Raw genomic sequence first — 19760 nt, 5'->3', positions numbered from 1 at the left:
AAGTCAATTTTCAGATGTATTGCAATGAAAAAAAGCAGGAATAGGATCCAATTTGCTGGTTCTAGGTTTCCTCACATGCTACAAAATTTAACTCGACAGATTGAATTCTTTATCTCTAACCTTTTGTCTCTGACCATTCTTCCCTTGCAAGTCAACCTGATACACTTGGCTTTTTATGTGGTGCAGTGCACTCCAGACCAGGCTTCAGGACAATATGGGGACTTTGCTTGGAGGGGATCCTGAGGCACTGGGACCTCTATAAAAGGGCTATGTCCATAGACAGGAGGAAGCTTTCCTGCTCCGTAAGGAGTACAATTAAGGTCCTTGCCTGTACCCTGAATCTGGGCAGCATCCATCCACATTTATTGCTCCAAACCAGGTTTCGGGAGAAGCTTCGATCCTCTTAACAGCCGTTCACCTTCTGGTTATGGGGTGTCTGTTCTCACCAAGGGAGACTACAATGGGATAAGGGAGGAATTGGCTAGCGTAGACTGGAAACAAAGGCCATATGCTGGGACAGTGGGAGACTTCCAATGAGATTTTTCACAGTGCTGAACAGAAGTTTCCAGTTAAAAGCAAGGACAGTAAGGGTGGGGAGAGCCAGCCTTGGATAACTAAGGAAATAAAAGAAAGCATCAAGCTAAAAGCTCATGCATACAATGTCGCCAGGAGTAGTGAGAAACTGGAAGATTGAGAAAACTTAAGCAACAAAGAACCACTAAGCAAGCAATAAAGAAAGGGAAGATAGATTATGAAAGTAAACTAGCACAAAATATAAAAACAGATAGTAAAAGTTCTTATAATTATATAAAACTGAAAAGGGTGCCTAAAGTGAACGTAGGTCCCTTGGAAGATGAGAAGGGGGATTTAATATTGGGTAATGTGGAAATGGCCGAGGCCTTGAACAACTTTTTTCTGTCGGTCTTTACGGTGGAGGACATGTCTAACATGCCAAATAGGGATGTTATGGATGCGATGGGAGGTGAGGACATCAATATGATCGCTATCACTAAAGAGATAATAATGAGCAAACTAATGGGCCAAAAGGTAGACAAGTCCCCTGGTCCTGATGGGATGCATCCCAGGGTACTGAAAGAAATGGTGGAAGTTATAGTAGAGCTGTTTGTAATAATTTACCAAAATTCTCTGGACTCTGGGCAGGTCCCGGCAGATTCAAAGACAGCAAATGTCATGCCACTGTTTTAAAAAAAGGTGTAGGCAAAAGACAGGTAACTATAGGCCAGTTAGCTTAATGCCTGTAGTCAGGAAAATACTTGAAGCTATCATTAAGGAAGAAATAACGAGACATCTGGATAGAAACTGTTCCATCAAGCAGACACAGCATGGATTCAGGAAGGGCAGGTCCTGTTTGATAAACTTACTGAAGTTCTTTGAGGATATAATGAGCGCAGTAGATAGAGGGGAACAGGTGGATGTCGTGTACTTGGATTTCCAGAAGGCATTTGATAAGGTGCCGCATAAAGACTTATCCATAAGATGAGGATGCATGGAGTTGGGGCTAATGTATTAGCTTGGATAGAGGATTAGTTAACCAATGGAAAGCAGGGAGTTGGGATAAATGGGTGTCTCTCTGGTTGGCAATCAGTGGTGAGCGGGGTGCCGCAGGGGTCAGTGCTGGGCCTGCAACTGTTTACGATATACGTTAATGATTTGGAAGAGGGCACCGAGTGTAGCATATCTAAGTTTGATGATGACACTAAGATGAGTGGAAAAACAACTTACGCAGAGCATGTGGAGAGTCTGCAGAAAGATATAGATAGGTTAAGTGAGTGGGCAAGGGTCTGGCACTTGGAGTACAATGTTGGTAAATGCAAGGTCATCCACTTTGAAAGGAAAAATAGAAGATCAGATTATTATTTAAATGGTGAAAGATTGCAGCATGCTGTTGTGCAGAGGGATTTGGGAGTGTTTGTGCATGAATTGCAAAAAGGTTGGTTTGCAGGTACAACCAGTCATCAAGAAGACAAATAGAATGTTGGCCTTCATTGCTAGAGGGATTGTTTAAGTGCAGGGAGGTTATGCTGCAACTGTACAGGGTACTGGTGAGGCCACACCTGGAGTACTACATGCAGTTCTGGTCTTCTTACCCTAAGAAAAGATAATACTGGCTTTGGACATGGTGCAGAGATTAACCAGGTTGATTCCAGAGATGAGGGGTTTAGCCTATGAGGAGAGATTGACTCATCTGGGACTATACTCACTGGAATTCAGAAGAATGAGAGGGGATCTTATAGGAACATATACAATTATGAAAGGGATAGAGGCAGGAAAGTTGTTTCCACTGGTAGGTGAGACTAGAACTAGGGGACATGGCCTCAGGATTCAGGGGAGTAGATTCAGGACAGAGATGAGGAGGAACTGCTTTTCCCAGAGAGTAGTGAATCTGTGGAATTCTCTGCATAGGGAAGCAGTAGAGGCTACCTTATTAAATTTATTTAAGTCACAGTTAGATAGATTTTTGCATAGCAGGGGAATTAAGGCTTATGGGAAAAGGCAGGTAGGTGGATCTGACTCCGCAGCCAGATCAGCCATGATCTTATTTAATGGTGGAACAGGCGCGACGGGCCAGATGGCCTACTCCTGTTCTTATGTTCTCCTTGTCCCATATCAATAAAACCTCGATGTTGACAGATTGGTGTCAGGTTCTTGCCATGTTTGGGATTTAGAGAATGTAGTTGGGGTTATTCTCCATTGAACTCCTCCTTCACCTCAACCAATGCCACCTAAATCCCGTGTACTTGGCCATGTTAAAATCCCTTGTCCATTCCCATTCAATATGAGAAGTCCCAGTTCTTTGTGACTATTTCTTTTTTTCCATCAATCACCTTGTTCATTTTCAGATTGAGTGTGAACAGTTTGTGATACTGATCACACTAAGTCCAACATAGGGGTAGCTGAAAAAAAGGAAGATACTTAAGTGGCGCCCTAACCGCTATCATTTTTACTTTTCAGATATAAATGAATGTGCCTTGAACCCACTGCTGTGTGCATTCCGCTGTGTCAACACCTTTGGTTCCTTTGAATGTACATGTCCCACTGGTTACACTTTAAGAGAAGACAGGAAGATGTGCAGAGGTGAGGTCAATTGATCGAGAACAGTGCCAGTTCCAACCTTCTGCAAATTGAAAAGTATTTGAGACTCGTGTAGGATGAGACCACCAGAGTACATGTGTCTGAGACTTATGTCACAAACCACAGCCTTGGTTGTCAGTACGTGTTGTCCCATAATATACACACTTCAATTAACTTGTTGTCAAGAAAAATACTGTTGTTGCTGAGAGAATGCATTGCCAAAGAAAAAGGTAAATCCATATATCAGGGTTGTACATTGTGTCAAATGGATTATTCTCAGTCAGTAGAGCTGCAGAAAGGCTTTGAAATGAAGAGTGTAAATGGTTGAAAGACACAATTGGAAGTACTATTGCACCAAAAACTAATTGAGTTGTATGCCAAGAAAAGTAGATGAGGTCTGCTGACATGTTTTAAAAAGAGCTGACTTATTGACCCAATTTTCTTGTCCTAAAAGTGTCCATGATTTTTGCTCATTTGTGCACTCAGCCTTGTATCTGTCATGTAGTTTACAAGGGATTCAAATGTAATCCTGTCATTTGGTTAGAAATGTTCCATGTTGCTCTTGTGCCTCCAATATGTCACACCTTCCATATATCCTTGAAAATGACAGGAATTTTCAACCACTAGTTTTATGAATATATCAACAAAAATGCCAGCAAAACAAGCACCAAAATCTGCACTCAGTCAATAACAGGTATCCATTGAGAATATCTTGTGTATTATCTGGACAGTTATTGTCTCAATATGCTGTCTGATTTTTCTGCTTTTAGCTTTGAATGTAATATGCTGGTTGCAATTTCAGACAGCAAAAGTAAACCTGAGAGGAATATACAGATCTTTATTTCTATTGATTTTGTTATTTTAAGCAATATTTATTTATAATCTGGTGTGTAATATAGGCCAACATCTGAACTTGTCTTATTTTGGCTCATTGTGTAAACTAGCTTTCTACCTTGTGTTTCATAACAGACCTTGATGAATGTGCTCAGGAACTCCATGACTGTGAATCGAGAGGCATGCTGTGCAAAAACCTGATTGGTACCTTTATGTGTATCTGCCCACCAGGAATGGTCCGCAGGCCTGATGGAGATGGTTGCATGGGTAAAATGTTTTGTGACTACCTACAAAAGAAATTAAATGTGATGAATTATGCCACTTTGTGAAGTCTTCTCGGGAGACTTCACCACAACTGGAAATGAATAGCCCTCCATGACTGACAGCACAGTTAGAGGGAGACTATTCAGCCATGGTAAATGCCTGAAAATATGCCAGTTCTCAGATTATTAGTGACAAGTAATAGAAGCAAAGACTTAAAACTTCTGGGCATTGCCCCATATGTGCTTCACAAGCATATCTGGAATTAGATACATTGGATAGATACATGGACGAGAGAGGTCTGGAGGGGTATGGGCTGGGGGCAGGTAAATGGGACTAGCCGAATAATGTTTCGGCACAGACTAGAAGGGCCGAATGGCCTGTTTTCTGTGCTGTAGTTTTTCTATGGTTCTAAGAATGAGCACTTTAAAAGAATGCAAATGTCTTATTATATCTACTTTGTAATTTTCCAAGGATTTCACCAGGCACCACTCATGAAAGCTGGCCTTTCTCTGGTAATTGATCATTAAAAGTTGCAAGCCCATCCTCTTAGAGCAAAAGATCTATAAGGGGGAAACTTGCAACTGTGCACTCCAGCACAACAATGCTGTGACTTTCTAACTAATTGACTACCCCACAGAGCATAGACAGAATTGTCACTGTCAATGAACTGACTGCACAAGTACCCTTCCCTGATTTAAAGCCAGAACTGACTTTATTAATCCTACATGGATATAATATTGAATTCAAGCAAAGTCAAGTGAGAGTGAAAAGCACACCTGATTTGGTTTGGAATGAGAGACAGTGGAGTGAGGTGCAATAGGAGAAAACAGATGTGGCACCTCAGGATCATCACTGTATGAAGTTAGATGAAAATTGTTAACTCCTGGGCAGCAGGCCAACCATCAGATAAGGAATGGTATAACTTGCTCCGAAGAGGTGTGCAGCATCACGTCTGCATGCCCAGCTTTAGGGGCATCGGACTTGATTGTAACTTCTTCTACCTTGAGGAAACTAAAGTAAAATCAGTCACTTACACATCTGATCTTGCCTTTTTTCACCATGCCCTGATATAACCAATAGTTTTGAGTAAAGCAATTAAGATTTTAAGATTGAGCCTCAAAGAGAAACTTTGTGCCAATATATGCACCAATTTCTTCCATCTCAATTACAATCAGAAACTTTTGCCCTCCACCACCCACCCACCCAGTCACCTTGAGAATCTCCCTTTCCTCCCTCAATCTTAACTGCCTCTGGGACCACTGCTGCATTCAGTCAGATAGCACGAACATTTAGTCAAAGCAGCCTCTAAACTGCTGGACATCATAGATGTAGCTGGCAGTGAAGCAATGTGGAACTGATACTTAGCAGAACATGTTGGTCTGAGGAAAGGAAACGCTCATGTATCACCTGACCGACGGATAAGCCGATATGCTTTTAGTTGTTTGTCACTCCTCTCAAATCTCTGGTTTCCTATGCTGCAGAACCTCGCTGACATAAGGTAAAATAGAAGAGTGTGGAAATTGTCTTCTGTGAAGATATTAGACAAGCAATGCATGGTTGGCTGATGCACACTTTGTGCACCACCATACTGCAGTATTCTACAGCATTGTAGGCAATGAATCGGCCTTAGATACATTGTGTGGCAAAGGCTTTTGTGCAGACAGGTAGAGCTCAGATCATGGGTCACCGTGAAGAGAAGTCTAATGGGGAGGTGGAAGCTCCCTTCATTAGGAGATCGGCATCCAGGGTAAGATCAGAACTATGACATTAATAGAAGAGTGTTTGGGAAAATTGTGCATTCTCTGTTATTTTAAATAATTTTCTTCAAGTTACATGAACATCTGTTCTCTGTAAAGCAAAAACAAAATTGAAATCACTAATAATGGCAATTACAGACTAGATCAGATTGTACCTTAATTATTTTTTTTGGCAAAGTCCTATTTCCTTTTGTGTAATCACAAACTCCTTTTACTTTTCTTCCCATTTTCTGCCTATATCTTTAATATAGAGTCATAGAGCCATACAGCATGGAAACAGGCCCATCAGCCCAACTCGTCCATGCCAACCAAGGTGTCTTCTTGAGCTAGTCCCATTTTGCTTGCATTTGGCCCATGTCCCTCTAAAACTATCCTATCCATGAACCTGTCCAAATGACTTTTAAACATTGTAATTTTACCGTCCTCTCCCACTTTTTTCTGGCAGCTCATTCCATGTACCCACCACCCTGTGTGGAAAAGCATACTCCTGAGGTACCCTTTAAATCTTTCCCCTCTTACCTTTAACCTATGCCCTCTGGTTTTAAACTCCCCTACCCTGGGAAAAAGACTTGTGTTCATCGACCTTGTCTGTGCCCCTCATGATTTTATAATCCTCTATAAGGTCATCTCTCAGCCTCCTTTGCTCCAGGGAAAACAGTCCCAACCTATCAAGTCTCTCCGTATAATTCAAGCCCCTCCCATCCTGGCAATATCACTGTGAACCTTTTCTGCACAATCTCCAGCTTAATCACATGCTTCCTATAGTATGGCGACTAGAACTGCACAAAATATTCTAGGGGTGGTCTCACCAACATCTTGTACAGCTGTAACATGAGGTCCCAACTCTTGTACTCAATGACCCATCTGATGAAGGAAAGCATGCCATATGCCTTCTCACCACTTTGTCTACCTGTGTTGCCACCTTCAGGGAACTATGTACTTGTAGCCATAGGTCTCTCCATTCTACAACACTCCCCAGTGCCCTGTCATTTACTGTGTAAGTCCTACCCTGGTTTAAATTACCAAAATGCATCACTTTGCACTTGCCATTCCTTTGCTCACTTCCTTGTTGATCTAGATCCTGTTGTAACCATTGACAACCTTCTTCACTGTTCACCATCCCACCAATTTAAGTGTCATCTGCAAACTTACTAATCATGCCACTTACATTCTCATACAAATTATTAAATATATGACAAACAGCAGGGGACCCAGCATCAATCCCTGCAGCGCACCACTGGTCACAGGGCTTAAATCAGAGAAACAACCCTCCAGTACCACCCTCTGACTCCTTCCACCAAACCAGTTTGTATTGCGCTGGCTAGCTCAGCCTGGATCCCATGTGATCTAACCTTCCAGATCAGTCTACCATGTGGGACCTTGTTGAAAGCCTTGTATTTTGTTAACTTTCAAGGTGGACAGCATCTACTGCCTGCCCTTGTCGATCCTCTCGGTTACCTCTTCAATCAAATTCATGAGACATGATTTCCCATGCACAAAGCCATACTGACTACCCCTAATCAACCCTTTCCAAATACAGATAGATTCTGTCTTTCAGAATCCCTTCCACTAACTTACCCACCACTGATATTAGGTTCCCTGGCTTGTCCTTAGCTAAGGAAGATTCAAAAATCTCTGCCAGGGCCCCAGCAATTTCTTCCCTTGCTTCCCACAATGTCCAAGGATACACTTGGCCAGGCCCCTGGGACTTATCATCTCTATTCATCTTCAAGACTGACAACATCTCCTCTTTCGTAATATTAATGTATTTCAGGACACTGTTCTCTTCCCTGAATTCCCTAGCTTCCATGAGCTTTTCCATGGTATTCTTCTGAATTTTTTCACCTCCGTCTTGCTACTGATCAGTTCATCTCACAAACAAATAGAATTGGACTTTTTGAGCATTTTGAAAGCCACCCACTGTAATTACATAAAAATGTGAAAAGAATCAAAGTAGCTTTGTTATGGTTTGTTGGGCTTTCTTTAAACTTTTGATTTGCCTTGAACCTTGCTTCTTTCTAGATGACAATGAATGCAGGAGCAAACCAGGCATCTGTGAAAATGGACGATGTATAAATATTGTTGGTAGTTACAAATGTGACTGTGGTGAAGGATTCGAGCAACACCCTCTGGCACAGAGTGCATTGGTAAGTCCAATTTATACTTTATAACAACAAAGAAGGAGGCCATTTGACCTATAGGGTCCATGCTGGCTCCCAGCGGAACAATCCAATCAGTGTCCTTCCTCCCACCTTATTTTTCCTGTACCCCTGCAACTTATTCTCTGTCGCACGTACCCATCAATTCCTCTTTGATTTCTCTTGCAATAAGGGCTGATTTACAGTAGCCGATTAACCTACAAATATGTCTCTGAGATGTGGGAAGAAACCCATGCAGTCACAAAGAGGACATGCAAACACCACACAGCGAGCACCTGAGGTCAGGATCATACCTGGGTGCATGGAGCTGCAAGTCAGCAACACTAACTACTGTGCCACCGTACTACCTTAAGAGTTGCAGGTCTTTGGAGCACCAGACTGAAACTAAAGATTATTAAACAAAATTAGAGCACATGAGACTGGGTTAATATACTACCATGGACTGACGTTTGGTTACTGGGCAGTAAACAAAGCATAGGATTAAAAGAAGGTCATTTTTAGATTGGGAGGCTGTAAATGGTTGCCTGCTGCATGGATCGATTCTGAGTCCCAGCTGTTTGCAATCTATGTCAGTAATTTGGATGAAAGAACCAAATGTAATATATCCATGTTTGCTGATGATACAAAGCTGGGTGGCAATGTGATTTGTGAGGATGATGCAGAGAGGCTGCAAGGGGATATAGACAGTCTAGGATCACCACATATTCTAAATCTCCAAAGAGTATTTGCCAAGTTTGCTTACTACTTTTTTTTTGGACATGACTGCCATCTCTGGAATCACTCTGGTGAGAGAGAATAGGTTATAGGGAAATAAGAAGAAGAGTAGGACCGATGGGAATCTCTGAGAGAGGCGGAGACTCCATGGGCTGAATGACCTTCTTCTGTGTAGTATGAAATATATGGAACATGAACATAAATGTGAAGAATATTCTTGTGATAGAGGGAGTGTAGCAAACGTTCACCACAGTGATTCCAGGAATGGTGGTGTAAACAAGCTTGACTTATGCTCCCTAGAGGTTTAGAAGGATGATAGGTGATCTCATGGAAACATACATAATTCTTATATAATGGATGCAAGGATGATGTTTTCTCCTGGCTGGAGTGTCACAGCATTAAAATTAAGTGTCGACCATCCAGGACCTAGATGAGAGGAAATTTCTTCACCTAGAGGCTAGTGTATCTTTTGAATTCTTCCCCTAAGAGGGCTGTGGAGGCTCAGTTGCTACAAGTATTCAAGGCAAACTGATTTTTTTTGATAATGAGGAAATCAGGACATATGAAAGTAATATAGAAAGTGGCACTGAGATAAAACATTAGCCATAACCACTTGAAATGATTAGAGCAGACACAGGAGGCTGTATGGCCTACTTTGCTTCTATTTTTTATGTTCTCACTGCAAATCAGATTTAAAGAGGAATAGATTTCTCTGATATTAGTTGATCGCATTAGAGTTCTCAAATTTCTCAAGTAACAGTTAGTGTGGAAATAACAATGATGGTTGCAAGTAAAACCAAAGATACTGTGGAATATGAGCCCAATGGGGTAAAAGGAAATTGATACTTGAAATACTTGGTTCATCAACCTGGGGAAAAACAATTTGTCTTCTCAATGGAACCTCAGCCAAGGCTGATTGACTTGTTCTCTTCTGCTCTGTGTAGGATAGGCTAGAAAGGTATTGACTTGCATCTCAGCAGTCCTGACCCAGCCTGTTTGAATGTCATTGACCTTGTTTTGGGTGGCCACAGGTTCCATCTCCACAAGGTGGTGGGAGTTTTTAACAGAAGGAATATGCATGTGGGGAAACCTCACTCAGAGTATTGACATAATATGATATGGTTAAAGGTCCAAGTAGGAAGGAGAATGGTTCAAAATAATGCCAGCACCTTAAGATATTACAGATTCTCGAAAGTCAAGGAATCGAAACCCAAGATAAAGTAGAAAGTGAAAAAAAAACAATGACAATAAATAGAGTTGTGGAATAAAGAGATAATATTAAAAATGAAATGACTTAAGAGTTTGGGGTGTCCAAATAGAGGTTGGAAACAGGCATGAGGAAATGAGTGTGTGAGACCAACATGAATGATAAAAGCTGCAAAATTAGCAGAAAATAAGGAAAACAAGAGTGTGGAAAACAGAACCTTAAAGTATAAAGCCAGTGCACAAGGTAAAGCCAGAACAAAAACTTAGAGCATCTTTTATATGGAAAAAATTTCCAATGCACTTCATTAGAAGGTCTGGCAAATAACATTAGGCACCAAGACACACATTAGGATGTTATCAATATCTGGTCAAAGATGTATATTTTAAGGAATGTAATAGAGCAGACAGAGAGATAGTGATAGTTGAACAAAAAGCTTAGGGAGGAAATTCCAGATTCCAGGAGCCAAAAGTCATTGTCACTAATAATGAAGCAAATAAAATCAGTTATATAGAAGTGGCAAAAAGTGGAGCAGTCCAGGCATTCAAGCTGTTTCTATAACTGAAGTTAGTAATGTGATAGAGTGGTGAGAGACCGTGAAGATATTGAGATGAGGATTTTTAAATTGAAGTATTACCAGATATGAGGCAGAGTAGAGAAATGAGTAGCCAACAGGACAGGCAGCAGAGATTTGGAGATGTTCAATTTTATGGAGAATGGAAGATGAAAAGTAAGCCGGATGAGAATTTGACAGTATATGTAGAGCATGGGTGAAGATTTCATCAACAAATGAGCTAAAGCAGGCTGGAGATGGGCACTGTTACAAATGCAGCTGTGTAAATGAAAAACATGATAATGCTGGAGGAACTCAGCAGGCCAGGCAGCATCCATGGAGAAAAGCAGACGGTCAATATTTCACGTCAGGACCCTTATTCAGGACTGAAGATAGGAAACGGGGAAGCCCAATATACAGGAGGGAAAAGCAGAACAGTGACTGGTGGACAAAAAAGGAGAGGTGGGGTGGGCACAAGGTGGTGATAGGTAGATGCAGGTAAGAGATAGTGATAGGCAGGTGCAGCAGAGGAGGGGAGAGCAGATCCACCAGGGATGGGTCAAAGGTAAGGAGAGAAAGGAAAAGTATAAAAAAAGAGAGAGGCTAGGAAGGGGAAGAAGAGAAGAAGCTTGGTGGAGGGAGGGGGTGTTGTGGAGAAGGGGGTGGGGATTACTTAAAGCTGGAGAATTCAATGTTTGTGCCTTTAGGCTGCAAGGTTCCTTTCTTTTTCAATCTTTTTATTAGTTTTCAAATTAATACAGATTGATATATAGCATCAATGTTTGTACATGTAATACAAAGAGATCTGGATAACAATCATGGCATAGATAATCATAAAGAACAATAAGATGTAAAAAATCTGTAGATCCAACAATGTCTTGGTAAGTGAATACAATATAAAAAAGGAAAGAAAAAGATTATATAGATTTAAAAAAAGAAAAAACCCAAATCAATAAGAAAAATTATAAACAATATAAACTAAACAGAAAAATTTCAAAAAAAAAGAAAAAGACTGGACTAAAATTTCTCAGTAGAAACAGAACAATATTATGTCATCAACTCCATTCCTCTAAGTTGGAAAGTTATTGAAAGGGGATCTACATCATGTGAAAATATTGAATAAATGGACTCCAAATATCTTCAAATTTAAGTGAAGGATCAACAGTACTACTCCTAATTTTTTTCCAAGTTTAAACATGATATAGTTTGAGAGAACCATTGAAAAGTAGTAGAGGGTATTGGATCCTTCCATTTAAGCAAAATGGATCATTTGGCCATTAATGTAACAAAAGCAATCATATGGTTAGCGGAAGCAGATAAATGGCCAGACTCTATCCTTGGTAATCCAAATATTGCAGTGAGTGGGTGAGGTTATAAATCAATCTTCAATACATTTGAAATAATGTTAAAAATCTTTCCAATATTTTTCCAAAAGAGGACAGGACCAAAACATATGTGTTAAAGAAGCCACGTTCAATTTACATCTATCACATATAGGATTTGTGTGGTTATAAAAATGAGCTAGCTTATTTTTGGACACATGGGTCCTGTGAACTACCTTAAACTGTATCAACGAGTGTCTGGCACACATTGAAGATGTATTAACTAAATGAAGAATTTTCTTCCAAGTCTCTGTAGGTATAGATGTCTGAAGTTCACTTTCCCATTCATTCTCAACTTTGTCCAGTGATTCTGGATGTATTTTCATAATTAAATCATAGATTATTGCCATCAAGCCCTTCTGATAAGGATTAAGACCTAAAATTTTTTCTGTCATTTCAGTTTTGTAAGGTGTCGGAAAAGAGGGTATAGTAGCTTTTAAAAAATTTCTAATCTGCAAATATCAAAAATAGTGTGATCTAGGCAAATTGTATTTGTTAGACAATTGTTCAAAAGATGAAAAACAGTTATCAATGAATAGATCATGAAAACATACTATTCCCTTCCTTTTCCATATGGAAAAAGCTGAGTCAACTCTGGATGGATGAAAGAAAAAAATTATATTGAATGGGATTTGACAGGTTAAATTTATTCAATCCAAAAAATTTACGAAATTGAAACTATTCAAGGTTCCAATACAGAAAATGAGGTGCTGTTCTTCCAGTTTGTGCTTGGAATTCTCCTGGCAGCGGAGGAGGCTGAGGACTGACATATCAGTGATATTGTTGGATGGGGGAGTTGAAGTGGCTGGCAATGGGGAGATGCAGATCATGGTTATGAACAGAGCGCAGGTGTTCTGCAAAATGGTCACCTAGTCTGCATTTGGTCTCTCCAATGTAGAGGAGACCACACTTGGAGCACTGAATGCAGTAGATGATATTAAGGGAGGTGCAGGTGAATCTGTCTCACCTGAAAGGACTTTTGGGTCCCTGGATGGAGGTGGTGTAGGGACAGGTGTTGCACCTATGGTGGAGGCAGTGGAAAGTTCCTGGAGTGGGAGCGGGATGGGTGGGGGGCAGTGAACTGGAGAGTCACGGAGAGAGCAGTCCCTGCGAAAGGCAGAAAGGGGTGGGGAGGGGAATATATGCTTGGTGGTGGGATCCTGTTGGAGATGGCAGCTGTGGCGGAGAATGTGTTGGATACTTAGGCTGGTGGGATGAAGTGTGAGGACAAGGGGGACCCTATCCCTGTTGGGTCTGGGAGGGGTAGGGGTGGGAGGTGAGAGTGGAGGTGCAGGAAATAGCAGAGATACGGGTGTGAGCTCTCTCGACCACAGTCGGGGGGAAGCCCTGGTTAGAAAAGAAGTTGGACATCTTGGATGACCTGGAATGGAAAGCCTCATCATGGGAGCAGATGTGGCAGAGGTGGAGAAATTAAGAAAAAGGGATAGCATCCTTGCAAGAGACAGGGTGGGAGGAGCTGTAATCGAGGTAGCTGTGGGCGTCAGTGGGTTTTGTAATACTGACTTAGTATTGTAATACAGAGTTCAAGAGTGGTTGAAAGTGTCCTGGGGATATTTCTTCCACAAAGAGAACATAGTTGAAAAAGGGTGAAGGAAAGCAATAATGACACATACAAAAGTGGTCAAAATGGCTACATCAGTGATTTAGAAAATTTTAACAGAAACAGTAGAAACATTGGTCTGTCAAATTTGTGAATGTTAATGTAGTAGGAAGCTTAAGTATGAAGAAAGAGGCAGGAAAGAAGGGCAATGAATTTGGAAAATATCAGTGAGCTAGGGAAAAAAAATCACTGAGGGTGAGTAATTGTTCAGTTTAAAGTGGTAAGAAAAATGGGAGGTTGTTCCCATGAGACAGTGATAGGTGGCATGGTAGGCCCACTGTAGAAATTGTTCAAGGGTGAATCAAATCTGTCAGTGACAAGAGAAAGGAAGACTGAGTAAGTGGGATGTCAAAACAAGAATCAAGTGGATAAAATAGCTGAGGGAGATATGAAAGGTACCATATCTCATATGGAGGAAGAGGAAAGAAAGAGTGGAGATAAAAAGATTTAACATTTTACAAAAATGAGATAGATTTATTAGGCTTGAATCTATAACAAAAGCCAAAATACACAGGAGACTGCAGATGCTGGAATCTGGAATAAAAAAAACAAACTGCTGGAGGAACTCAGTGGGTCGAGCAGCATCTGTGGAAGGCAATGAACAACTGACATTTTGGGTCAAGACCCTTCCTTAATCTGGACCAAAATACACAAATAAATGGATATAAAATAAATACAAGTTCCATTGCAGAGATTAGATGGCAAACTTTGGTTGGAATAAAATGGTATTTGTTACACTGAAGGATATTAAAACGTGGACTGCTCCTCAATAGATATGTTCCTGTTAGATCTTGCAATTTTAATAACTTACTTTTCCTGACAAGATGCCAAAAATGGCTAAATTCCTTCATTTCACATTTCAGGAACTTAAAACCAAAGCCAAGCAGTGCAAAGTGCACTCTGCCACTCTTTGGTTCAGATTTCTTTGCCATCACAATACTGTGAGCATGGGAATCCAGCTCTCCCACGCAGAGGTTGATGCTAATAAAAATGCCCAATTTAATTTGCTGGAAGTGAGTAATACTTGCTATCTAATTTTACTTATTCTTCTTCTACCATCTTCCTTCTATCTACCCATTCCCTAATCTATTTCCCTCCTATATACCAAGGATCATTCCTAGGTTTAGCTAATAACTAAAGTAACAATCTTCCTTCTTCATACAGTCTGTTATTTTAGAGCAATTCACAGGCAACCCAGTGGAAAATACCAACTAAGGCTTATGATTGATACCCAAGATCATTACACACAATTGAGTATTGTAAATGAATTAATCAGCCATCAAGGATGATGACAAGGAATCTCACAAAGTGTGCACTTGGAGTAGCATGATACAATGTTCCTGATTAACTTCTAGAGCTGTGTAGTTAACCCAGCCGGGCTAATTTTCCAATTTTCATGTACTATTGCAACTCCCTAAAATATGCATCTGACTGTCCAGATGTTTATGTACTGTAAGTAGAAGTTTTGCATTCCAAAAAAAGCTCTCATTCCCAATTTTGGTGGATTTTATATTACTAGTAACTCTCAAGACTGCTATGTAGAAGCCATTTTATAAACAAAGAAGTTAACTCTTTTGTGCCAGGTGGATTGCTGTATGATTCTGAATTTTCTTTTGATCAGATGCCATCTCTGGGGGAGAGGGAAGGGAAGTTTACAGGTCAAGAAACAAATCTCAACTTTGATGACCTGAAATATGAACCTAGCCTTGAACCCTTTCTCCAGAGATGCTGCCCGACTTGCTTAGCGTTTCCAGCATTATTTTATTTCATATTTCTTGCACCTGCTATACGGAGCTACTCTCTGAACTGTCTTCCATTCTTTTCTGCAGGTATTATCAGGAAAGTGGGGTGGTGAGGCCCACTCTCCTCACTCAAAATCAATTCCCCTCCCTGAACCCTCAGCAGAATAGCTGCCACATACCCCTACCCCCCACATTAGCCGTAGATGAGGCTCTGAGTATAACATTGTTTTCCACTCTCCTCCTGCTCAATCATTGTAAGCTTTCCTTGGGACTCCGTGCGGATGACTTTGGTAAGTCCAGGTTAGTCCCTGCTAAAGCCGACAGGATTATAACTCCTGAGGCTTCTGCCCCTTTAATGACACTTATTGCCTCTTACAACATGCATGCTTCCTGCAAGTATTGAATTCGCTTTGTGGCACTGCTGGGCTCAGTCTTTGGCAAGAATCTAGGAGCAGAGATTAAATGGAACACTTTGGATGGGGCTCACTGGTCTACAGAGAGTAACATTGTCTTATGTCTGTCACCAGTAGTGCTATAAAAAGAATGTGCATTCATGTAGAATTTTTCTCAACTTCTAGAAGTCTCAAAGGATTTCCTAAAGACCACATAAGTTTATTGTATTGGGCCTATTCTGGGAGTTCAGTGTTGTCTCTAGTGGTGTATCTCGTGTAACTAGAGGCACACAATTGATAAAGTTCCCAATTACACAAAGGCTGGTGACTGGACCGTTATGCTCCCAGCAACTAACAGTGAATCTGGAATCTTACTTAAGTAGTATTGGTGCTGCTGGGGCTAGATCAGTAACAGAGCAGTTCAAATGTTCTTTATCAATAGAAAAAAAGCAAGCACCTCATTCCCCATTATGAAACTTATTCGTTTAGAAAAGACTACATTTAAATTAGGAGAGCATTTCCTTTGTGACTGTATTTCTCAGAATAAGAAACCCAAATACCTGGATTCAAATGTTAATGTCTCTTTTTGGTAAATATATTCAGACTTTTAATCAAAATTTTCCTGCCGTAGATAATCGCCAAGCCTTCTGCTTTGCAGAGGTGCTTCAAACCATGTGTCAGATGTCTTCCAGCAGTCGCAATATGGTCACCAAGTCTGAATGTTGTTGTGACGGTGGTCGTGGCTGGGGTAACCAGTGTGAACTATGCCCACTGCCTGGAACTGCCCAATACAAAAAGTTATGTCCGCATGGTCCAGGCTATACAACTGATGGACAAGGTAAAGCAAATGGTTACCTGCATCATGTTATATACAATATTAATCAGATTGCATTTTTTGATAAAAGCAGTTTGGTTTCTAAACAGTTTGTGAGAACAGTAATGAGTGGAAATTTTGAACAATAAACAAATTACTTCCCATTGTTTTTAGACAGTTACTATACATGTTTATATTGAGTGACAATTGGTATGAAATAACCTTAATAAAATGCCTTCATAATCAACTTCATGAAAAATAATTTCAATTGAAGATTCCTAAATTGATTTCTGTTTATAAATACATATGTAATATACTTATTACAGATATTGATGAGTGCAAGGTGATGCCCAACCTGTGTCAGAATGGGCAGTGCATCAACACGATAGGTTCTTACCGCTGTCTCTGTAAACTTGGTTATACTACAGACCTCCTGGGTACAGCATGTGTTGGTAAGTAGTACTTTTTTGTGTGTATTTAACAATACTTGAATGTATGTTAATGCCAATTTTGTAAAATAAGAAAAACTGGGGTAGAAGCATATTTACATGTGAAAACATGCATTTAACTGGCTTTGCGAGGAAGGTCTACAGCAGTTTGTTCCAGTGCCAGTAAGCAAAGATTGTCATTGGCACAGTTATGCAAGATTTGTGTGTATAAGCTGCACGATTGGCAACCTTCTCTAGGGCTGCACATATTAACCAAGAATAATTTCAGGAATCATACACACTCCATTTTGGTTCTCTTAAAGTGGTAGTGCGAAATTGCAAATGCTATAATAAGTCTTGCATGCATTAGGTTGAACACTTGGAAAGGTGATCAGACAGACACAGGAATGGACTACCAATTGTCAGATTTGAGATTGTCATGATGGAGGTGTACATCTAGAGAGAAATGGGAATGCTCTGGAGTCCCTCCAAAAATATAAAGGACTCATGAATAATGCACAGAAATTTACTCCATCATTGCAGTTCAGCTGACCCAAATGAAACACTAAGTTACAGAGGTATAAGTTATGGAAAACACTATGATGCTGGAGGAACTCAGCAGGCCAGGCAGCATCTGTGGAGAAAAGCAGGCAGTCAATGTTTCAGGTCAGGACCCTTCTTCAGGACTGAAGATAGGAAAAGGGGGAGACCAATATATGGGAGGCAAAAACAGAGCAGTGATAGGTGGACAAAAGAGGGGAGGTGGGGTGGGCACATGGTGGTGATAGGTAGATACAGGTAAGAGATAGTGATAGGCAGGGGGGGGGGGGAGAAAAAAGGGGGGGGGAGAAAAAAAGGGGGGGGGGGGAGAAAAAAAGGGGGGGGGGAGAAAAAAGGAGGGGGGGGGGGGAGAAAAAAGAGGGGGGGGGAGAAAAGGGGGGGGAGAAAAAAGGGGGGGGGGAGAAAAAAGGGGGGGGGAGAAAAAAGGGGGGGGGGAGAAAAAAGGGGGGGGGGAAAAAAGGGGGGGGGAGAAAAAAGGGGGGGGGAGAAAAAAAAGGGGGGGGAGAAAAAAGGGGGGGGGAGAAAAAAGGGGGGGGAGAAAAAAGGGGGGGGGAGAAAAAAGGGGGGGGGAGAAAAAAGGGGGGGGGAGAAAAAAGGGGGGGGGGGGGGGGGGGAGAAAAAAAAAAAAAAAAAAAAAAAAAAAAAAAAAAAAAAAAAAAAAAAAAAAAGAAAAAAAAAAAAAAAGGGGGGGGAGAAAAAGGGGGAAAGGGGGGAGGAAAAAAAAAAAAGGGGGGAAAAAAAAAAAGGGGGGGGAGAGAAAAAAGGGGGGGGGAGAGAAAAAAGGGGGCATGGTGGGGGGGTGGGGAGGGGGAAACGTTGTGGGGATTACTCAAAGTGGGCAAATTCAAATTCATTCTGTTAGGCTGCAAGGTTCCAAGATCCTCCAGTTTGTGCTTGGAATTCTGGCAGTGGAGGAGGCTGAGGACTAACCTCTATGATGGAGTGGGAAGGGGAGTTGAAGTGACTGGCAACAGGGAGCACAGGTGTTCTGCAAAACGGTCACCTAGTTTGTGTTTGGTCTCACCAATGTAGAGGAGGCCACACTTGGAGCACCAACTGCAGTAGATAATATTAAGGGAGGTGCAGGCATTACCACGATCTACATCTCTCCATTGCCAGTCACTAGAGGCCATACAGTCTAAAGGGCACCATTCTAAAAGGGTGCAAGAACTATGGGATCTGCAGATATAGGTGCATAGTTAAATAAAAGTGGCAGGGCAGATTGACAATAGTATAACAGGTATGGGCTTTATCAATGGAGGCACTGAATACATGAGCAAGGAAGTTATGATGAAGCTTTGTAGAACTCTGGTTCAGCCACAGTATTATGTCAAGTTTTTTGGTGATGCATTTTTAGGAAATCTTTGTGGGGAGTTTGCACAAGGGCCACCCTCACAGATCCAGTGATCTGGGTTCAATCCTGACCTCCAGCTGCCATTCATATGGAGTTTGCATGTTCTCCACGTGATTCTATGAGTTTTCCTCTCATGCTCCAGTTACCTCCCACATCCTAAAGACATGGGTTGGTAGTTTGATTTGGAGATGTGGGTGAGGTAATAAGGCATTGGTTCAGGCCTGGAATTGTAGTCAGCGGAAGCATAATAAAGAAATGAACATCTGTTGATGGGAAAACAGGAGGAGGAGGAAGCCCACGACAAACCATTGAAGGTTCAGTGCAGCCATATATTAAAATCAGTTTTGACAAATTATGAATTACTACAAGTGATTCATCAGTATGAGAACAGGATTCCAATTTTTCAAGAATAATGCAGTTGAAAATCATATCCAACTTTCTCAAAAGCACATGACTTTTGATTGCTAATGCTTTAAAGACAGCGATAGCTTATTTAAATTAAATGAATCATAACTGGTGTTAAAATGGCATTGAACGGAAAAATATGAATTGTAAATTATTATACAAACAGAGAATGCAATCAGAGAAAATGCCAATAGATTCATTGAGACCTAAATATTCATAGTATTTCTGATCAACTCAAAGTTAGAAGGAATTGTTGCAGAATTAACTTGTTATTTTACATAAACAGATCTTGATGAATGTGCTCAGTCTCCAAAACCATGTAACTTTATCTGTAAGAATACAGAAGGGAGCTTCCACTGCTCGTGTCCAAGAGGCTACCTTCTACAGGAGGATGGAAAGACGTGTAGAGGTTAGTTAAAGACATGTTAAGTATAGTCAATGTTCTCAGTACTTGTTGAGTTTTGCAGTCTGATAACACATTGT

At 40.9% G+C, this 19760-nt stretch overlaps 1 protein-coding gene across 1 annotated transcript in view; it reads left to right on the top strand.

The window, feature by feature from the left end:
• LOC127572903 (fibrillin-2-like) overlaps nucleotides 1-19760 on the top strand; it is a 266295-nt gene that overhangs the window by 226250 nt on the left and 20285 nt on the right. Inside the window, 7 exon segments of the mRNA XM_052020630.1 lie at nucleotides 2974-3096; nucleotides 4063-4194; nucleotides 7971-8066; nucleotides 8069-8095; nucleotides 16347-16553; nucleotides 16856-16981; nucleotides 19564-19686. Of these exon segments, the coding sequence (XP_051876590.1) occupies nucleotides 2974-3096; nucleotides 4063-4194; nucleotides 7971-8066; nucleotides 8069-8095; nucleotides 16347-16553; nucleotides 16856-16981; nucleotides 19564-19686 (834 nt within the window).

Source organism: Pristis pectinata, chromosome 7, assembly GCF_009764475.1.
Source record: "Pristis pectinata isolate sPriPec2 chromosome 7, sPriPec2.1.pri, whole genome shotgun sequence".
NCBI lineage: Eukaryota > Metazoa > Chordata > Chondrichthyes > Rhinopristiformes > Pristidae > Pristis > Pristis pectinata.
This window is presented reverse-complemented; position numbering and strand designations above follow the sequence as displayed.